The sequence below is a fragment of the Cucurbita moschata genome, unplaced genomic scaffold (assembly GCF_002738365.1).
Source record: "Cucurbita moschata cultivar Rifu unplaced genomic scaffold, Cmos_1.0 Cmo_Scf00011, whole genome shotgun sequence".
NCBI classification, from domain to species: Eukaryota; Viridiplantae; Streptophyta; class Magnoliopsida; order Cucurbitales; family Cucurbitaceae; genus Cucurbita; species Cucurbita moschata.
This window is the reverse complement of record NW_019268527.1, coordinates 2,956,427-2,978,053: the sequence shown is the minus strand read 5'-3', so window position 1 is coordinate 2,978,053 and position 21,627 is coordinate 2,956,427. Positions and strand designations below refer to the sequence as shown.

Here is a 21,627-nt window from a genome sequence, read left to right as displayed (position 1 = left end):
TCTAACTATTCTCACTTTCACACGTCCAAGTGGGACTAAGAAAAACAATCATTTTTTTATTTTTTATTTTTTATTTTATTAAAAAATAAACTTTTTAAAAACAAACTAAATAGATTCAAATACATGAAAATATTATAAGTTGAGTTGAAGCAGTGAATTTTTCAAAAACTAACTCAGATTAAACAATTTATTGCTAATTTTAAAAAATATATATTTTTAGATTATTTATTCTCACTCTTAAACATATCCTAAATATCTTTGCCAAACATTTCTGTGTGGAAGCCTATCCCTAGACGCGTTCACAATCATGTATAACAATATTTATTAATTCAACCCAAAATACCCCTAGCCTAAAGTAAGAAAGATTTGAATTAATTAAAATAAATAAATATTGACTTGACATGAAAACGGTGGGTAATTAGAAAATAGACCCTACAAATCCAACCCCTTTTCCCCCAAATAAATAAACTCCTTTAATTTGCGTCTGAAGGACAAAAAAGTAAATGTGAAATTGACATTTTGTATTTAAAAAAAAAAAAAAAAAAAAAAAAAANTCATCAGTTTTGAGGTGAAAAAACTTTAGAAGAAACACAATTCACGTCTTCATTTGTGTTTTATAAACTAAAAAATGCCCTATGTTTGATAATAAAAATAGACTAAAGGAAACCAACATTACCTCCGGGAAGGTCACCAAAATGCAGGAACTAATGGGGGATATATAGTGGAAATATCAATAGGATAATAGTAAGGACTAGAGATAATTAGCTAGCAGTGACTTTGATTTAAATAGAGGGAGTTGGAGATTTTAGAGGGGGAGAATTATTTTAGAGATTGTTCAGTGAGAGACTTTGGGATAGCGGATGCCCTCTCAAAAGGCCATTGATGTCTTTGTTATGTTGCAATATTAACAAAGAATTATTATGATAATCAACGGACATTATTAATAAAAATGTAAATAAATCGTTTGTACAGTACCTTTTGTCACGCAGTTGGAAACATCCTTGACTGGAATCTTCAATATACTGAACAAGATATTTGAGAGTAGAGTTCTAGCCTGTATCATCAAGTGTTGGTTTACTTAATCACGAAAGTTTTGGAATGGCCTTCAGGGTATCTTTATTTATTTAAAAAAAAAAAAAAAAAAAAAAACAATAATGGAATTTGACGGCAAAGCAATTGTGGGGATGTGGAGTCCCATGTTGTATCCACCGACGGCGTTTCACGAACGTTTTGTCCCACGATTGTGACCGGCTTTAACCGGTGCCCAAAACCCAAATTTCTTCTATTACCTGCTATACCCGGTAATCTAGTCGGTGGCCTTGCTTTTGCATCGCCTGTCGGTCACCGACACTTCGGTCTGGTCTTTTTTTTTTTCTTTTTCCTTTTTTGCTTTTCTTTAAGAAATATTTAATAAATTATTAATTTCTATATAAGAAAGTTTATAAAATGTCAAAATTTTAAAATTTGTTAATATATATATATATAAATTAATTATTAAATTTAATGGTTTTTTTTTAAATTATGAATTTGATAATTATTCTCCAGCATTATTGGAGGAACATAGACGATATTTCATACACAAAATTGGCCCACATATATTTTGTTGTCACATTGTCATAAAATGTATTAAGTTAGTTGGAATATTTATTATAAAATTTGGTGTAAATTAAAAAAAAAACGAGAGAGAAAAAAAAAATATAATTTTATTCAACCTAAAATTTATGTATTGGTAATTACATAATGCTTGAGATCAATGGTAATGCTTCGAGAATTGTCTTCATTTTCTCACTTGACAACCTGCAAAGATGTTATTACGAGCACGATTGCTCTGCACTCCACCATTCCCACCTCACTGCTCAATCGCTTTCCATGGTGCATCAAAAGAAAGGGCCCGCCATAGCTCAAGGAGTGGCTCACATTGTAAGATTCGTTCGGGGCGTATTGTAAGGAGAACGTCGATTTGTAGATCTTGAAAAGATTCTTTTACCGCTCGTAGGAGATTCAAGTTACCAAAAAATAGTTGATCCTTCGCCACATCCACCCATCGCACATCGAATCTCGTTTTGACCATTCTACCCTTTCATACAATTAATTATAAGAAAATCCATAAATTTCTTCAATAATAATATATTATGTTTTAAAAAGTGAAGACCAAAATATATCCTAAAAAATTATCAACTATAATAATTTTATTATTATTATTATTATTAATTTGCAATCATGTGACAGGCATTTATTCTTAAATAGAATAATTGTACGGTCATCGACCATAACTAATTAGGGTTTCCCTGATCATGGCCCCACCGCCGCACCACATGATCAATCAGACGGCCCACTAAAGTCCACGTAAGCGACCAAAGTGGCACGTGGCATCTACTGATTGGTCCCATTTGTTTAAGTATTAAAAAAGAATGAAGCTCGGGATTAGAAAACAATTAAAACCAATCTGAATCTTGAAAATAATCACGTGGGTTAGTGAGGTCCCACTTTGCCAGCTCATATATTTTTTCATTAAATTATACAAAATAATCCAAAATTATTAAATTTAATTAGAAAAAATAAAATAAATATAAAAATATATTATTAAATTATACAAAATCATCCAAAATTATTAAATTTATTTGACCAATTAATATGTTTTCTTTATTGAAATGAAAATATTATTAAATTTTGTATAATATAATTTTTTATTTTTTATTTATAAAAGAAATTGACCGTACTGAAGGAGTCCGGAGGGTGAAGTAAGGTGGTGATTCTGTGCATGGGCTCCACAGTAAGCTCAGTAAGACGACCAATCAAGCCCATCAAATTGCTGTTCCAGCAGATCAGAAGGAAGGAAACGTGGGAAGTGGGTCCTACTTAGATTAGACGTGGCTTCTTACATGCCTCCGCGTACTTGCCACGTTATCACTCACTCCCGAATATTCCGCCGGAATATGCCACGTAAGCGCTATGATATTTTTAATTTTTATATATTGCGATTTTCTTGCGAAGTTACGATAATACCCCCGCATGGATAATTTATTTATTTAATTTTTTTTTAAATTAAAAGTTACGTAGTCACGTCATTTCATTTCTCTCGCTCATGGAACTCACGTGCACGTGTGCGTGACCATCACGGCGCCATCGGAGGAATTTGAGCCGACAATCGGCGCGTGGTGCCACGTCTCTTCGTTATCCAAAAAACTACTCCATTTTGAAGTGACACGTCAACCACATATCCTTCCTCTTAATTTGAATTTTCGGAAAATCTAATAATTTTCATTCTAAATTTTTATATCCAATTTGAGTATAGTTCAACTTATTACAAAGTTATAACAAATTTTATCGACTATAATACTAATATGTTTTAAAAAATATTAATATAGTTGTAAGACTCTCCGAGTATAATTCGATTAATTTAGATATTATACTCCCATATATAGTTTAATTTTTTAAATTTTTATTATACTCAGATAAATAATTTGACGTATGTTCTACTACCGATAATCAGAATATAACTTGTTAGATAAGATATCGATTACCATTGTAAACCCTCCCGCTTGTAATTGAAAGGGGACAACGAGTGCATTTTCGATCCTCTTAATTTAAACAAAAGGAATCGTCCTACTGTGACAAAAAAAAAATATCGTCACGAGAAATAATAAGAAAATATCTCCTAAAGCTGTATATTTAATGTGTGAATAATAGTAATGAAATTAAGGAAGGGAGAATTAATTAAGGTAAATGAAGGGTAGAAATGTGTAACGACCCAGATCGATCGCTAACAGATATTGTCTTTTTTTGGCTTTCCCTTTCGGGCTTTCCCTCAAGACTTTAAAAACGCGTCAGCTAGAGGGAGGTTTCCACACCCTTGTACGGTTTGTTCTCCTCCCCAACCAATGTGGGACATCACAATCCACCCCCCTTCGGAGCCTAACGTCCTCTCTAGCACTCTTTCCTTCCTCCAATCGATGTAGGACTGCCCCCAAATCCACCCCCCTTTGGGGCCCAGCGTCCTTACTGGCACACCGCCTCGTGTCTACTCCCCTTCGAGGAACAGCGAGAAGGCTGGCACATCGTCTTATGTCTGGCTCTGATACCATTTGTAACGACTCAGATACACCGCTAACAGATATTATCATTTTTGGGCTTTTCCTTTCGAGCTTCCCCTCAATACTTTAAAACGTATCTGCTAGGGGAAGGTTTCCATACTCTTATAAATGATGGTTTATTCTCCTCCCCAACCAACGTCGTACGTCACAAAATGGGTATTAAATATGAAAAAAAGGGTTAGAAAAATAGATAGGAAGGGCATGTGGGTTATGAATGTGGTAGCATGTGCATATGCATGTGCCTACTCCATTCATTATTGTGATTTGTTGACAATGAGATCAAAATCAAAGTGATTTGACTCAAAATTCGCCAAATTTTTCTTCATTTCTTTCTTTATGTTATCATTGGATTAAGATTTTAAATATATAAATTTAAATGGAGTCGTCACGTGTCCCAGATCTACTTCACATATAATTAAGACTTCTTCGTCTCCGCCGCTCATTAAATTTTTTAAATTTTATTTTCGAAATATTTTTCCTTTATTTTCACTCCTAATCATAAATGAATAATTTGACAGAAATTAGAAATAAAATAAGAAGGCAGAGTTGAGGAATGCTTCTTCATCTCCGCTCCGTTCAGTTGACATTTTTAATTGCAATGTAGTTTTTAAAGCTTATTACGGAAATAAAAATACATAAATAAATCAATTAAAAAAAAAACTACTTGAGATTGGCGCAGGGACGAGGAATGTAATTCCCGTTCCCGAGGATTTTTTTTTTCATTTTCTACTCCATTCTCGGCCTCAATTAGACAAATCTCCGCATATTAAATAAACATCTCTATATGAATTCAAATACCGGTAATTTAATCAGAAATTCATATATATATATATATTTAATTTTGAAAGGAATTAGGTTAGGTTGGTGGAAATTTCTTAAGATGTACAAATTTGAAATGAGTGCATTAGTTTTAATTTTTGTTTTTGTTTTTTTAAGGATGTTTTTACCAAATTAGACGGTCCTTCATTGTCGTGTAATACTCACATTTATAATTATTCAAAACTAATTTTAAAATATAAATAATAATAAAAAATTGTAACGCTTCCGACCATTTAAAATCTGGATTTGACCCACAATGTTTCCGACCAGCACCGAAATTTGACATATTTAACTATGAAGTTTCTATGACTGAGTTACCGAAAAAAAATGTGCATTTTGTTGGTATAGATAGTAATTTTCAATTCGTTTAAAATTTTTTTAATCATCTTATCATTAAGATCGCCCTCGCTCAAATGTGATACCAGTTCATTCATGTATTCCTCCGAGTATCACAAAAATAAATTATATATATATATTTTTTTTTGGTTAAGGCTTTCAAAATTATTTTCCATTATTATTTATAATGAAAATAAAATAAAATTTAGTTTTAAGGTTTTAAAATTAAAGCGAAAGTTGAAAGGTATAGATTATTTATATTTTTATTACAAACATTAAATTACGACTTTGTCTAAATCAAACAAAAGTAATCCATGTGCACTTCATTTATATAATATTATTACTAAAACATGTCCACGACACACATGAATTTTAAAAAATAAATATTTTAGCTGCAAACATTTTGGTTCTCCACTAATTTGATTTTTATTTTTTTATTTTTACTGAGATATATATTTTTAACGCAAGAGACGACAAGTTTGAATCATTTTATTCTACCGTTAAATTTTTTAAAAAAGAGTTTAACGAACTATAAATAATGATTTATCTAAATTAATAATTATAACGATTCGTGCTGAGAATTTTGCAACAGCCCAAGACCACTGTTAGCCAAAAACGCATCTACTCGTGAGAGGTTTTGACATCCTTATAAAAAAGAATGTTTCACCCTTTACCCTAATCAACGTGGGATCTCACAATCTCCCACCCTTCGGGGCCCAGCGTCCTCACTCATTGTCTTTTCCAATCGATGTGGGACACCTCATTTCACCCCTTTAGGACTTAGCGTCATCGCTGGCACATCGCCCGGTGTCTAGCTTTGCTGACACATCACCACTAGTAGATATTGTCCTCTTTAAGTTTTCCCGTTTGGATTTTCCGTCAATGTTTTAAAATGCTTTACTAAAGAGAGGTTTTCATACCCTTATAAACAATGTTTCGTTCTCTTCCCCAATCAATATTCTGATTAGAGTTTAGAATCTAAATTCGGCACTTGATGATCCTAATATTATTTACATTTCCTGCAACAGGATCAAGTTACCTACTCATTATTTTTAAGAGTAAAGATTATCCATACAAACCAACACGAATCATTTCTTAGCCACCACATCCTCAAGATCACTAAACTTAGATGCAACTTTCAGCTCACTCATGTACATCTCTTTTACTCGAGTGTCACAATAGTATCGATGTAGCTCGATGATTAGAGTATTAATCAAATGTTCAAATCTATCCTACACCACTCGTACTATGTATTTACACTACAAACTACAAAGCACTATGCTCATCCATAACCTCGAAGAGTCCGTTCCTTCCCCGAAAAAAAAACGAAAAACCCTAAAACTCCCTATTTACTTTTATTTTTTTTGAAAAAATGGATTCCAAGAGTGCATCCCAAGTAAGGTAAGAGATAGAAAGAGAAAGTGAATAAAAATAAATAATAATAATAGTAAAAAGGTTCCTTAGAGGTTACAAAATTGATGGTGTAAGAAAGAGTAATATAGAAGAAAGAATTATTGATGGTTGATGAAAAAAAAAAAAAGTATTTATGAAGTAATGAGAGAGAGAGAGGGGAAGAGAGAGAAAGAGGCCCATCATTTCAAACAGGCCCAATAAACCAAACTTTTTATTATTTATTTATTTATTTTTATTTTTTAAAATATTGTTTTTGGTTGCGCTGTCACTCTTATTAACCTTCCTCAATTATATTAAACAAAAACCCTAATAACTAATTAATTTATTAATATGGTAATATTTTCTGTCCATTTTACCTTTTTCCTATTTTTAAACCTTAAACCAAACAAAAAATACTTTTTCATTTCTTTTCAAAATTAGTACTATGCTCGGTTCTCATTCTACTCGACTTTTTAATATCTCAAATAAAATTTTAAAATTATTAGATTTAAAAAAAATATATATCTAATATTTCGCTACGTTACCATAATTTTCTTTTTAAAAAAATTAAATCGTAATAATAAATTAGTTTTAATCAATACTTTATCTTATTTTAAAATATTATTAAATTTGTGCGACTAAATTTTCAATATTTATACGAATTTAAAATTATAGTTAAAAATTAATTTTTAAAAAATTTAAATAATTAATGACAATGTTAATTAACTTTTTTTTTTACTTAATTTAATACCCGACATTTTCTATAATACAAATTAAAAATATTACAAATATACAATGGACGAATTATTTTTATAATTTTATATTTATATAAGTTATAATTTATTTATTTATAATAATTATACCAAAAAAGCTCAATTAATTGTGATTTTTAAAAATATTTGATTTATTACCTAATATTATTATCAACCACTTTCTATATTTAAAGTTTTTAATTTTTCAATACCAAAAATTTTCATAAATGTATATTAAAAACTTAAATATATTTACAAAAAAAATAAATATTAGTGATTTTAATTCAAATAAACGTTTTAGTTATAATCATGATATTTTATTAAATAAAATAAAAAATTAATTTTTAAATTAGAGGTCTTCGTATAATTTCAATTTATTACCTTATTTTTTAGTAGATATAATTCTAAAATAATTTATATTAAAATTGAAATATTCAATGAAAAAAAGTTGTTTTTCATAATATTACTTTATTTAACATATAAAGTAAATCTAAAGTTATATAATAAGAATAAATGATTGGAGAAAATAATCGTAATTAATTAAATAAAAAAAAAGAAATTGGAATAAAAAGAAAGTATTGTGATGTACGACCCATTAAAAAAAACATGTCACATGATTATAAAATTTTAAAAATAAAATTAATTAAAATATTAGAAATAACCTTGCACCGACATATTTAATTTTAACTTATTTTTATAAATTCATTATTTTTTTCACTTAAAAAATATGTAATTTTATTTTTGGTATTATCCACCATTTTTATTTATTTTATTATTATTATTATTTTAGTCGATGAATTATTAAATAATAAATCCAATTCAACTATAATAACACTTTACTCATTTATTAAAATATAGTCTGATAAAATATTTATTTATTTTTAATATTTAATTAAGATTTACCACTTAAACAAAAATTACCTTCAAATTAGTTAAAAATTATTTTAAATAAATTATGAAATAAATAAGAAAAAATATATATTTTTAAAATTAACGATAAATTCATACGGTTAATCTAATTTTGTCAATTCAATTTAACTGTACAGTAAAATGTTCGGTTTTATAATCTCAAAACTCTGTTTGTCTTGTAGATTTGTCGAACTTTTACTCTTTTACATATACTTTTGAAATTCGGTTTCATAACGTAGGATTGAAATGTCTCTTATGTTCTCGATTTTTTTTTTTTTTTTTAACGATGTGACGGTAACATTAGAAACTTGAAGCTATTAGTACATGAATTAGGTTAAATATGGAGAATTAAAGAAGGGTAATGCATATTTTTTTAATGAACAGTAAGTAAATGTTGGGTAAGGTTAAGAAGGGTAAAAAAAGGGAGCAGGAGAGTAATAAGAGGAGAGAGAAGAGGAGGAAGGGTAAAATGGGAAAGAGACAACTAGCAATAGCAATGAAGGAGTAGCCTCACCTACCATTGCACACCCACATCTCTTCTTCTCTTTCATTTCCTTTTTAGCTTCTCCTTCTCTCTCATCCTTACATATTCTCTCTCTCTCTGGAAATGGACTCCTTTACCACCTGTTAGTTCAGCTTTCTGAGGTGGGTTTTGCTTCTTTTTCCTTCCTTTCTTCTTCTTCTTACTGTTCTTCCTGTTCTTCGTGTTCTTATCGCTTCTGGGTCTCTGTTTTTTCAACTGGAAATGGGGTTTTCTGGACATTGCAATTTCAGGGTTTTGGGGTTTCTTGGAATGTGAACAAAAATCAAAAGAATGGAAGTTTGAAACATGAAATCCAGGAGTTTCTTAAGTTTTGTAAATCAAAACCCCTCTTCAACCCAAATTTCTCCTCTGTTTTTCCAGAAATTGAAGAACAAAATGCTCTGTTTTTCCAGAAACTGAAGAAAAAAAAATGCTCTGTTCTTCCAGAAACTGAAGAAAAATGCTCTGTTTTTCAACGCATTGCAAATTAAAAACAGAGCTTACTCCTCCAACCCCTTTTTTTTGCAGGTTTTGAAGCTCAGATTTCCCCATTTTCACTGCGAATCTCAAACGAAAAGGTTTGTTCTAAACTTATTCTTAGCAATCCCCAACAAACCCATTTCGAGTTTCAAAAAACGGACCCTTTTTTTTTTTTTTTTAACCCTAAAAGCCAAGAAGGAAATGAAATTATAACGTATAGAATTGGCTAACCTACGCCACGCGGTTTTATTTAATGTTTTACAGACTTACCAAACCAAGCTTCATCTTAAAATGCAGACCCCCTTATCTTCTTCTTACAATTTCTCCTTTTCTTTTTCAGACAAAAAAGAAAAAAAAATCGACAGAATGGTCGGTAACAGCTTTGTCGACGACTTAGATTGCGGCAGTTTCTTCGACCACATCGACGACCTTCTCGATTTTCCGGTGGAGGATGTCGACGCCGGCTTGCCGCCGGCGAAGGGCGGCGACTCGGGCAACTCGTTTCCAACCATTTGGTCGACTCAGTCTGAAGCACTGCCTGGTTCCGACTCCGTGTTCTCGGCTAGTAGAAACTCTGATTTGTCGGCCGACCTCTCTGTTCCGGTTAGTATTTCTTCTGGATTTTTGCTCACCCGCGGGTGTTTCTATCGTTTCTCTCATGAACCGTCTCTCGAGTCAGACCGGACCGGGTAAATTAATGTGAAAGATTAATTCTAAATTTGCAATATTTTGAAACCGATAATTTATTAATTTCAAAATTAAATTTTAATCTCATTTACATCTCCCTATTCCATTTTTTTTTGTTAAAAAATTTTTAGACACAAATTTAAAATATTATTTTTATAATTTTACCCTTAAAAAAAAAAGAATTTGGATAATTTTCTTTTTTTCTTATTAAAAAAATAAATATTACAACATTTCAAAATTCAATAATTAAAAAAAAAAAAAAAAAAAAAAAATGGCGTTGATTTTAAGGACATTGGGTTTAATTTCGGTGGATTTTGTCACCTTTTGTTTGGAATAAAATAATAAAATAAATATAGAAAATGTTATCATCGTAGGTAATTAGTGAAAGAAATCGACATGATTATGACTAATTGATTACCTGTCCACCTGGCATGCCACGTGGAGGCCAGTTATTGGTGGTGCTTCGTCATTTTTCCCCTTGATTGGAGGCGCCAAGAAACACACATGGAAATTCATTTAAATTATTTTTTTTAAAATTTTTCTTTCAAATTCCAAAGCCCGTAAAGGGTATTTTAGTCTTTTCACACAGTCTTCTTGGGATCTGTTAGGAATATATAATATTTAAAAAATGAATAATAATATTTTATTATTAGATTTACATGCACGTGAGTGTTGAGAACTGGCACGTGCTTATAATATATATTATATATATATTTTTAATTTATTTTACAGTATGAAGATATTGTTCAATTGGAATGGCTATCAAATTTTGTTGAGGATTCATTCTGTGGTGGTGGAAGCCTTGCAACAATGAGCAAAGAGGAGCCTAAGGGTTTGACCCATACCCAATTCCAAACCTCTAGCCCTGTTTCTGTCCTTGAAAGTAGCAGCTCTTGCTCTAGTGACAAGAGCCTGCCCCGCAGCCCCGAACCGACCATCGCCACCCCGGCCCACCAGCGTGGCCGTGCTCGTAGCAAACGCCCTCGCCCTGCAACCTTCTGTCCCCGTCCCCCAATTCAGCTTATTTCCCCTGCCTCCTCCGTCTCCGAAACAACTCATGATCCTCATCATCAAGTCTTGCAGGTCATTGCCCCGAAGACTACCTCGGACTCAGATAACTTCGCCGAGTCTCGACCTTTGAACAAAATGCCGAAGCATGGCGCGTTAGGAATGCAAAAGAAGAACAAGAAAATCAAGTTGTCGTTTTCGCTTGCCCCATTAGATGGGGCGGCGAGTCAAAACTCGCCATCGCAGTCGATGAGAAAATGTATGCATTGTGAGATAACTAAGACTCCACAATGGAGAGCAGGACCAATGGGACCGAAAACTCTTTGTAATGCTTGTGGTGTTCGGTATAAGTCTGGTAGATTGTTCCCGGAGTATCGACCAGCAGCCAGCCCGACTTTTGTCCCGTCATTGCACTCGAACTCCCACAAGAAAGTGCTGGAAATGAGAAACAAGACGGACGAGAAAACAGCTGCAAATGTAATCACCATAACTGTGCAACCGGAGCTCATTCCAAACACAAACAGTGCAATTTCGATGGATTACATGTGAAGAGGAAGAGGAAGAAGAAGGAGGAGGAGGGTGGTTCGAGAACCGATCCTAGCCCGGGATCGGTCTCGAAGATTAGGCGTTGGATGTGGACGTGGGGGAGTCGTTGTTGGGTCTAGTAGTAGAAGTTGTGTTTACTTTAGGGTGGTGGTTGTTGTTCTGTGTACAGGTTTAGGACTCATTTTAGGTACCAAATTAGAGGTGGAGGAGAGACCAGAAGTGATATTGGAGTTATTGAGGTTAGAGAGAGAGAGATTAAAGAGTTTTGGTATTCAGTTTTAGTCCTTCAAACTTTAGGTTTTTTTTTTTTTCTTTTTTTTGCATTCTTTTTCTTTCTCAATTTCTTTGTAATTCTTTTTGCACTTCATTTTTAGTGAAAGTTCTTAGCTTTTGTTAAAGTAATGAAATTTCGGGTCATTATTCAAGAAACTTTTAACGTTCTCGACTCGAGGGTTTTTTCAGTCATCTGCTCTACCAACTGAGCTTCAATCCATGAACATGTGCAATCTCATTTCTAGTTGAGACCATCGGAGAATCTTCTCTTATAGCTTTTACTTCCCCCCTGGCCTGAAAATTGAACCCGGTAAGCTAAAAAGGTGATAGGACGACCTTATTTTAACCGAACGAAATGAAAAAGTTTATAAAGAATTCAAATTAGTTCGGAGGGTGCTTTTAGCAATTCAATCCCACCAACTCAACCAAAATTCAACAAACTTGGATTGATGAGTTAAAATGTTTATTTCGGACAAAATAGATATAAATTTAAAAGTCCGAACTTTTGAAAATTATGATAAAAGTGTTACTTTTTATTGGAAAGAAGAATTTAATATATATATTTGAAATTGAAGATTCCAATGGGTTACTTTCAAATCTGCTTGAAATTTTGAAAAAAAATCAAATTCAAATTTTAGGTAGAAAAAAGTTTGAATTTGAATTTTCATTTAAATTAAAAAAGAGGTAAAAAGAATTAAATCAATGATTGATGTTACTTTCATTGAAAGTATGGTGAGAATTATTTATCACATGAAAAGATGTTTCCACGAAACACACAAAAACACAATTCAATTAGAAAAAAGGAATTATACAGTGTGTTAAATGAAATAATGTAACTTAAATTTGCACTAAGAGAATTATAAAATTACACTTCATATCATCGATTTTCTAAACGTAGTACACTTACACCTAAAATAAATTATAGCACGGGATAAAGGCATTATAACTACATAAGTCCATCGATATTGTTCTCTTTTGGGCTTTCTCTCAAGGTTTTTAAAAACTCATCTCCTAGGAAGAAGTTTCCACACCCTTATAGAAAGCTTCGTCCTCCTCCCCAACCAATGTGGGATCTCACAATCCACCCCGCTTTGGGACCCAGCGTCCTCGTTGACACTCGTTCCCTTATCCAATCAATGTGAGACCCCCAATTCACCCCCCTTATGGGCCCAACATTCTTGCAGGCACATCGCTCGAGTTCACCCCTGCTCAGCCTCCTTGTTGGCACATCGCATGGTGTTTGACTCTAATACCATTTGTAATAGTCTAAGTCCACCGCCAGCAAATATTGTCCTCTTTGAACTTCCCCTTAAGGGTGTCTACTAGAGAGAGGTTTCCACACTCTTATAAAGAATGTTTTGTTCTCCTCTCCAACCGATGTGGGATCTCACATATATCTTCGATCAAGGATTAGAAGTTCATTAAGGCAAAATAATCACCACCGTTGAACTACAAAGTAAGAGAATTTGTAAATATAAACCCTAATTATGCAAGAGACAGACACGACAATGATTGATGTGTCGGGTATTTATTGGCTGAAAATAACAATATCAACTTATTCAATCAATACAAGTTTTACATGTGACAGTGTCACATAATTATGCTAAATACTTTTAACTTATTTAAATCGACAAGTGAACAACTCAATCAGACCAGCTATTCTTAAGATCAGTATGAATGCACTATGTACCATAAAAAATGAAAGGCAAACTAAGTTTCTTTTTCAAGCATGCTTTCTAGGTTCTAGATATGAACAGGAAGAGCAGTCAAAAAGGCCAAGGTAAGGGGAGAAGTAGACTTGCCAAATAGGGAGCACCAGGAAGGAAGCCTTGAAATTACCCTCTCGGCTTTTGGAGTTAATCTGTTGAAATCAGTTCGCAGCTTTAGAAGTGGAGGCTGAACTGTGTTATTAGCTTCTACCGATTTGGTTGAGTTGTTTTTCCAGAATAGAGTTAGAGAGAAAGTTGTGGGCGAGTCCCTTCCTCCTGCAAATTGAATAGTGTGCCACCCATCTACACTGTTCTTATCGCCAACTGGAACCAGTTCTTCTTCGCCTGGGCCAGACAAAATAAATTTAGTTTACAGTCACAAAATTCTTTTAATACACTTGAAAACATTACTTCTATTGGCCCAATTCCATTTCTATTGGCCTAATCCCACCGCCAACAGATATTATTCTTTTTGGGCTTTCTCTTTCGGGTTTTCCCTCAAAGTTTTTAAAACGCATATGTTAGAGAGAAGTTTTCACACCCTTATATGGGCCCAAGGGGGTGGATTGTGAGATCCCACATCCGTTAAGTAGGAGAACGAAACACCCTTTATAAGGGTGTGGAAACCTCTTCCTAGTAGACACGTTTTAAAAACCTTAGAAGCTCGGAAGAGAAAACTCAAAGAGGATAATATCTGTTAGCGGTGAGCTTGGGCCTTTATAGTTGAAGTGTATAGTTGAAGTGTTTATCAAGTGCTTTGAACTCGAGCACTTCACCTTTAATCCTTCATTACACATTTTCTCATGCATGACTTCATTAATCTCTCTACCCACTTTCAATAACTAACTACTCTCTACAAGCTTCTCTCACTAACCTCTCCCCTTTGTACCCATTTTCTTGGACTAACTTCCCATTAGGCACCTTTCACTTATTCTCTCTGCACACTTCCCTTCTCTAGCTTCTTTCCACACCCATACTTTCTCACCATGGTATTTTATAATACAAACAATTTTGATGAAAGTATTTCAGTAAAAGCACCCCAAAAACGTCTAGCAATCCTTCCATTTTTCAGCATTTTGATCTACAAGAGAATAAGCCTTTGGTTTGTACCGTAAAGACAACAGAAGTATAAATGGACAGAAGCATATACCAGAAGCGAGGAAAGAATTAACATTTATCAATGGTTAATACCTTTAAACTTGAAATCTTTGATTTCATCAGTGTTGATACCAAGAGACCAACGTGTAGAACCCTTAGTATCAATTAAAATAGTTGTAATTCTTCCATTGTTGCTAACATCGTTGTCGACCAGCAGCGAGGGAATATCAGACTCGTCCCACCCATTTTCACCACCTTCATGGGTCCAACAACCATAATCAACAGAGAAGGTAACATAATCAATAGGTTTATCTCTACCACATGTAAACCCCTCTTTGATATGTTCAACCTCCCTGGTCAACTTTCCAGGAGTTGTAGAGAATAGAGATACATATGAGATAAGATCTTGCTCTCCACCGTATTTTTTTGTCGTATCTACAACATGGACAACCTGTGACAATAATATTTTTTAGAAATATATCAGTTAATGCTCTAAAGCTACATCATTCCAACTAAATAGCAGAATGCCTATCAACTCATCACAAACCATTTTATTAGAGCCAGTAAATGCTAGCTTTGAATCATAATATAGCTAAAAAATTGAAGCATCAAGGTCTTCCTTGTGTTTTCTTGCCCAAATTCTCTTTAATCAACTTTTCCCCGTATTTCTAGCCAATTTTCCTATTTACGTACTAATATTTACTAAATATATCTCTAATTTAATTCCATGTGCCCTACATCACTATACACAAACATAATTTCAAGTTGAAAATCTATTACTTTCTTACAACTTTATCATAGTCCAAATTTTCAATTATATTTTGATCTATTGTTCTAGTCTTCTTAAACTCAAATGAAAAAAAATGTGAGTTGCCTTGAAGCCACTTTTTGTTCTCTTTTCTTGGTTTGTAGTTTGTCTCTAGGTGTTTGGAAAAGTGTTTATCAGTACATAATAATAACAGTAAGTTTCCTCAATGATACAACGATGTGATCATATTTGATTATGAAATAATAGTTGGAGTTGAATCATGCAGGGACTTTTATGAGCTGATGTAAAGCTTACTAAGTACGAACAATTCAATAGGCAAAAAAAGAATAACAGAAGTTACAATTTGATCAAGTGCACGTGATAACATGGCGTTCCACAAGTTTCAACTGGACCTATTACACGATCCAAGGCCAAGAAGATTCAAAAAGTATTCATCCTTTCATCTAGAAGACCATTTGGAGCTTTGGGAATTAATATTCGCAAGGTTGAAGACTTTATTTATTATTTTTATTTCATAACTCCTTTTAGAGGGCATTTGAAGGATAGTGGGAAGAACTTGTCCATCATGGTCACTAACTTCTTTTAGTGGCCATTTGAAGGGTTGGAGGTTTCTTTTGGAAGGTTATAAATACCCACAAAATGGTATGCAGAGAGGAAGACTATGAGATTTGGATGAATGAAGTTGAGCTCTTAAGACTTTACCCTTAGAAATTTGGGTATCTTCTTTGCCATTTCTAAGATTTTAAGCAATTCTTGCGGTAGATTGCATCCAAACCATTCAATTAAGCCTTGATCAAGTTTGATTATGGTAACTCAATTTAGAATAATATTCTAAATCTTCCTTCTAGATCTTTGATCTTAAGAAGTAATCTAATTCTAGTCTTGCCTCGTGGTTGATTGGAATTTTGTACAAGGAGGTACTAATTTCTTTGATTCAAGGATAATAGCTTCAACAAAAGCTTAGATGGTTGGAATGAAGATTAGGATTGTGTTTAGCACAGGAAGAATGAATGAATTTGAGGTTGAATTGAAAGAACTTACATTTACAGTTCTGGCTATGTCATCAGAAAATGGTGGGACGATGCCAGATACCACAGTAGCGATTGAAAAGCCAAATAGAAGGCAAGTTGCAAATACTATTGATCTTTTTGCTCCTGCACCACAAGCATATAACATGATACTTGTTAGAAAAATTATTCAACTGTGTTTCATATCAGAGACTCAGATATATACAAGAAAATCCTAAATTAAAGGAATGTACGATCATAATGAAAGAACACTATACATCATAATGAAAGAAAATCCTAAATTATACAATCATAATTAAAGGAATGTACAATCATATATCGGAGTACTACATGGTTTGATTCTTAATTTTCCTGTAAAAGATGACAAATCCGGTACATATTTTCGTTGTGACAAAAAAGTACCTTCTTGCTTATCATTAGCAAAAATTTACTAAGGCGACAAACTTTATTACTCTCCCCTAAGCTACAATCCAAATGGTTGCTCCATATAAACTTCCTCTAGAAGATCACCATGTAGAAATAAACATTCTTAATGTCAAGCCGATGCAAAGGCCAACGTTGAGTAGCAACCAACAAAAAAAACAGTTGAATAGAAGTTATTTAGCAAGAGGAGAGTGTGTAAGAATAATCAATCTCCTAGATTTGGGCATAGCCTTTAGCGACAAGATGTGCTTATAAATCCAACTAGGAGAATAAAAAGGAGGCTCTCTAGTTGGAGTGAATCATAAGATGTTTCTAACTGAATTTGTCTTCCTGAAGATTTCTTTAAAGAAAATTGGCCAAGCAGAGATCTCTTCTAATCTATTTCATCCTTCTGTTTTTCGGCTGGACAAGTTTTAACGAGGGTTCCCCCGTCAAATTCAGCCGGACAAGTAGTCCTCTCTTCCACCTTTTGCAAACACTGTTTCCTCAAAATAAGCATTTCTTTTCTGTATAAACATATATGAAGATACTATCTGCTCACTTCATGATCTAGGAAGGACTTTCTAGAAAATGCAACGTATTTTCATTGAAAAAATTAAAATAATCTTTGATTGTAATTACATGCAACAAAAGACTCAACCATCTCAAAATGTTTGTTACTAATAGTCCGTTAAAGAACATCTAAATAATGAACTTCTATCTTTATAAGTGGCATCAACGACATCTACGACATGATCTATTCTATATAGTACAAAAAGATGGATATATCAACTAGAGAAAAGACCTGAGAGATGAAGATATGACAATAGGTAGACGGTGGTCAGACACAAGACAACAGCAACAAAAACAGAGACTATCACACTCCCCAGCCACTCTGGAGTGCTACCTGGATTCCTGGAAACGATCAACAGAGAATTTAGTAAATATTTCCACAGAATGTTGCAAATCAATGAAAACAAATAAAAGATGAGAGTCATGAGGGGAAGCCTTGAGATGTGGATGATATGGTATGAACAATGAAAATTTTTACGTGTATAGAACACCTCTAACATTATCATATGAATACGCTATACATGGTACAGTTTTGTGCAAAAACAGTCAACCAATCATATGGAAAGACTGAAATATCCTTGCAATTAGGCGTCTACAAAGTAGGATGATCAAATGATCCTCGCAACGGGGCTCACAACTTCTTTCTTGGTTGTCAGCTCAGTAAGCGTTCACTGGCCTCGATCTTTCCATAATCTTAAGTCAGAGGAAAGGTTTAGTAGGTATTCGGTAATATACATGCCCAGTTTATATCCTTTCATGATCAAAGAATCGCATCTCTATTCCTTCCCCGATGCAGCAATTCGCGGTTATTTTCTATACAGAGATGGTTTGAGGATATTGAAGCTCCACAATTCAACATTAAGTTTCTATGTTTACAGAACACCTTGTGTTTACAGCAAGACAGCCATTTTAGTGAACTAACATTTCCATTTGAGGAGATAAGTTAGATGATATAAGAAATATAGAACAAATCAAGAATTTATTCCATGGGATAGCTCAAAAGAATGAATTGAGAATTTAGTTATATCTGATTTGGCAGCTATTGATTTGTATGTTCACCATAATTTCACACATTTTTGAGAAATCATTTCTCCCTTAATTTTTTAACACAATTAGCCAAGCTAGAGGAGGTTACAAGTCGAGCTGAGGCATCTTTACATTATTAGAAGAATGTCAGAGGCCTTTCCGGGAATAGGAAGTCTAGACTATGGAAAAATCTGGCCTATTCTCTAATAAATCCAACTTTAATTTTCTAACTGGCAAAGATAAACTTCTTTGCCAGCCAGAACAAAAGTTACTTGAAAAATGTATACACACATACATATCTATAAGATGATTAAACCCCCCCATTTAGTCTTTGGCAATAGAAGAAATTAATACTGTAATAAGTTGTAGAAAAGATTTTCCACTGATTTCCTTAACCAAAGCTGGTTCATTATGCATAGAAGTTCAGAAGATCAGAACCATATCTTCTTTAAACGTGAATTCAGAAAAGGAGATGGGACGGCTCTTTACAATTTCTAGCCTTCGTGCTTCCATCATGGCTTTAAAGAAAACATTTCCCAGCTTCTTTCCAGTCATCCTTTAAGGCCAAGACTGTCATTTTGATGATGGGTTGAGAGTTATCATGTGTGTGATTTAGATAAAAAAGATCAATATAACTTTCTGTTGAGGATTTAAGTGACTATATTGCTTATGAGTGGATTGATATCTAGTCTTCCCCATCCCCTTCTGTCTGCTTTGCTAAATATAGTCTCTATTTCCTATAAAAATGCATATTAAGCAACGCTTTATGATTCCCTCAATTTCCTTTTACCTCCCAATTTTTGTTTTATAATTACAGATAAGCGCTTGGACCTTTGCAATCTCTTTCTTTCCCTACACCTTCCAATATGTCTTCTTTCCTGCATGGTTGCACCAGACAACTTAAAATAAACATTTCCCTTACCTTATCGTTTACATAGTAAATCAGAACATAATTACATTAAGCAACCTCCAAGGTAATCAACATTACTAAGCCAACCCCTTCCATGAATTCACTTGCAATCTATGTATCAAGTCAGCCTTTGACTGTTGCTAACAAAAATGAAAATTAGAATCTTTAGAAAGGTTGAAAGATCTGGTGAAGAGGTTTGGTAGGTTGCCAGGTTTAATGTTTCCTTATGGGCTTCAACCAATTGGCATTTTTTTAATTATGAGCTTAGTCTTTCTTTTGGATTGGGGCTCTTATTTGCAGTTAGATTCAAGACTCCTTTTGTTTGGGCTTGTTTTTTGTTTGTCCTTGTATTTCCTTTCATTTTACTCCATGTAAGCGCAGTTTCGTAAAATAACAAAAACAAAACTAGACTAAATTTCAGTTTAATGTCATAAATAGCATACCTATCAAATCGGACTGCACTTCCAATGATAAACCTAGCCAACTGAATAATAGTTCCAGCTGAAACTAATAGTGGTACTGTTAAGCCAATCAGCAGAGTTGCGAGTTTCAGAGGCTTTGGAAATCTTGCAGGAGTTAAAGTTGCTTCTAGCAAGCCATCTGGACAGTGAGAACACGTAGCTAGTTTAAAATTGAGAATTAAATTTCTTACTCAATAATGTCAAAATAAAAAATAAATACCAAGTATTTTCAGAAAAGATAGGGCTGAATTCTAAACTTACACGCAAATGCTGGAGAAACTAACCAAACAAGAGCTAAATAGGATGATCCAATTTTATAGTAATTGCCAATAATCAGAAAAATGAGCCACTGAAAAGATCCTGCTTTAAAAAGCCATCTTTCAGCCTCTAACCTGATCAGTTCTTCACGGATAGAAGGCAACACCTGCTCTCTTTTCGAATATACATTAGATAAATATGTTTGAAGGATAAGAAAACCAACATATTGACCAGCCAATGCTCCAAGAAAAGCAGGTGCAGCGAATAACCCAACTACCAACCATGGACTTGCAACATAGGGAACAGGTGACGGTGATATTATTGGTAGAATGAAGGCAACGGAAGCAGAGAAACTTAGTGAAAATGTCCACATTAAAATCAAGCTCAAACATGACAATGCCAGTGAAACTGTAGCTGGAAAACCACCCATAATCAAAGATGTAGTCCATATCATAAGCGATTGGATGATCACTGAATTGTGAAGCAAGGTTGCAAATCTTTGACGATACACAATCATGTATGATCCCTGACAAGTTGGGGATAATAAACAAATAGCAAACTGAAAATAACAAAAAATGCAGAAAAATGCACGTGGTGGTTCTAAAGGAGGGCCAAAATGAAGGTTTTGACAAACAAACATTACAGAAAATAGCCATCTGGCCCAATCATTTTTTCATTCTTCATTATCCATCAAGAACAGAATTAGAGACAAACAAGTGGCTTCAAAATGAAAATGAAAAACAAGGAGAAAAATGCAGCTGGGTGGGAGATTCCAAAGGAAGGCTAACTTGAAGGTTCAGCATAAGAAATAAATTAAAATATAACAGCAAAAAAATTGTTTTTTTTTTTTCCAAATATTGGTTAAATTCAATACAACAAAAAACTGTTTTTAGAAACAATTTTGACAAAAATACACCAACCCCTTAATATCTTTGGTAGGTGTCCCCAAACCATGTCTTGTGGTTATCTTACATGTTTTTATCACATGTAGTTCCCATGGCTTGAAATATACCTATTTTATCATTGTTACTTCTTACATCACCTACTTTGACTTGTATTCCAACCCAATAGTTCAAAAGGACGGCCATATTGCATGTCCTAAGTGCTAATTTATTTCAACAAACGTGCCACAAGAAGAATCAATTGTAGGGCACTTAAAGAAGTTTAGCTTTGTGTTAGAAGCTGAATCAAGTACTCCATACATCTTTTTTCAATTCTACAAATTTGGATTTTAAATTTTTGTGGCAAATGGAATTGACATGCAAAGGCAACGAAGAGAATATGTTAGCAAGTAGGACAGATATTCCTACCTAAGTTGCTGTAAGGGTCAAGTTCCAAAGTGAACAGGAAAGAAACTCTAATCCTCACATGAGATCTTTCTTCCAAGCTATCATCAAAGATCTTTTTGCATTTTTAAATGTGAAATGGCATCACGGTGATCCAAAAGCATAAGAGAGTCTTACCTTAGTATATGTACAATGTGTTGCTTATCTTATTTTTATAAAAATATTCCCTTCCTTACAAGATGTGATTCCAATCTATTATGTTCCCCCCCCCCCCCCCCCCCCCCCCCC

General features: G+C 33.5%; 2 protein-coding genes across 12 annotated transcripts in view; one reads left to right on the top strand and one right to left on the bottom strand.

The window, feature by feature from the left end:
• The first annotated feature begins 8,838 nt into the window (after window positions 1–8,838).
• Window positions 8,839–11,991, top strand: LOC111449865 (GATA transcription factor 8-like). Of its 2 annotated transcripts, XM_023089956.1 has the most exons (4): window positions 8,839–8,947; window positions 9,354–9,403; window positions 9,646–9,908; window positions 10,725–11,991. In XM_023089956.1, the coding sequence occupies exons 3-4, from the start codon at window positions 9,672–9,674 to the stop codon at window positions 11,547–11,549; spliced, it is 1,062 nt and encodes a 353-aa protein (XP_022945724.1). In that variant the 5' UTR covers window positions 8,839–8,947; window positions 9,354–9,403; window positions 9,646–9,671; the 3' UTR covers window positions 11,550–11,991. The 2 variants fall into 2 exon arrangements, with proteins under 2 accessions (XP_022945724.1, XP_022945725.1); XM_023089957.1 differs by lacking the exon at window positions 9,354–9,403.
• A 1,316-nt stretch (window positions 11,992–13,307) lies between these two features.
• Window positions 13,308–21,627, bottom strand: part of LOC111449833 (endoplasmic reticulum metallopeptidase 1) — a 27,409-nt gene continuing 19,089 nt past the window's right edge. For all 10 annotated transcript variants that reach the window (XM_023089900.1, XM_023089896.1, XM_023089890.1 and 7 more), the window contains 6 exons: window positions 20,057–20,579; window positions 19,778–19,934; window positions 17,631–17,740; window positions 16,437–16,549; window positions 14,720–15,077; window positions 13,308–13,873 (listed from right to left, as the gene is read on the bottom strand). In XM_023089900.1, coding sequence (XP_022945668.1) covers window positions 13,563–13,873; window positions 14,720–15,077; window positions 16,437–16,549; window positions 17,631–17,740; window positions 19,778–19,934; window positions 20,057–20,579 — 1,572 coding nt within the window. In that variant the 3' untranslated portion in view covers window positions 13,308–13,562. The remainder of the gene's footprint in view (window positions 13,874–14,719; window positions 15,078–16,436; window positions 16,550–17,630; window positions 17,741–19,777; window positions 19,935–20,056; window positions 20,580–21,627) is intronic.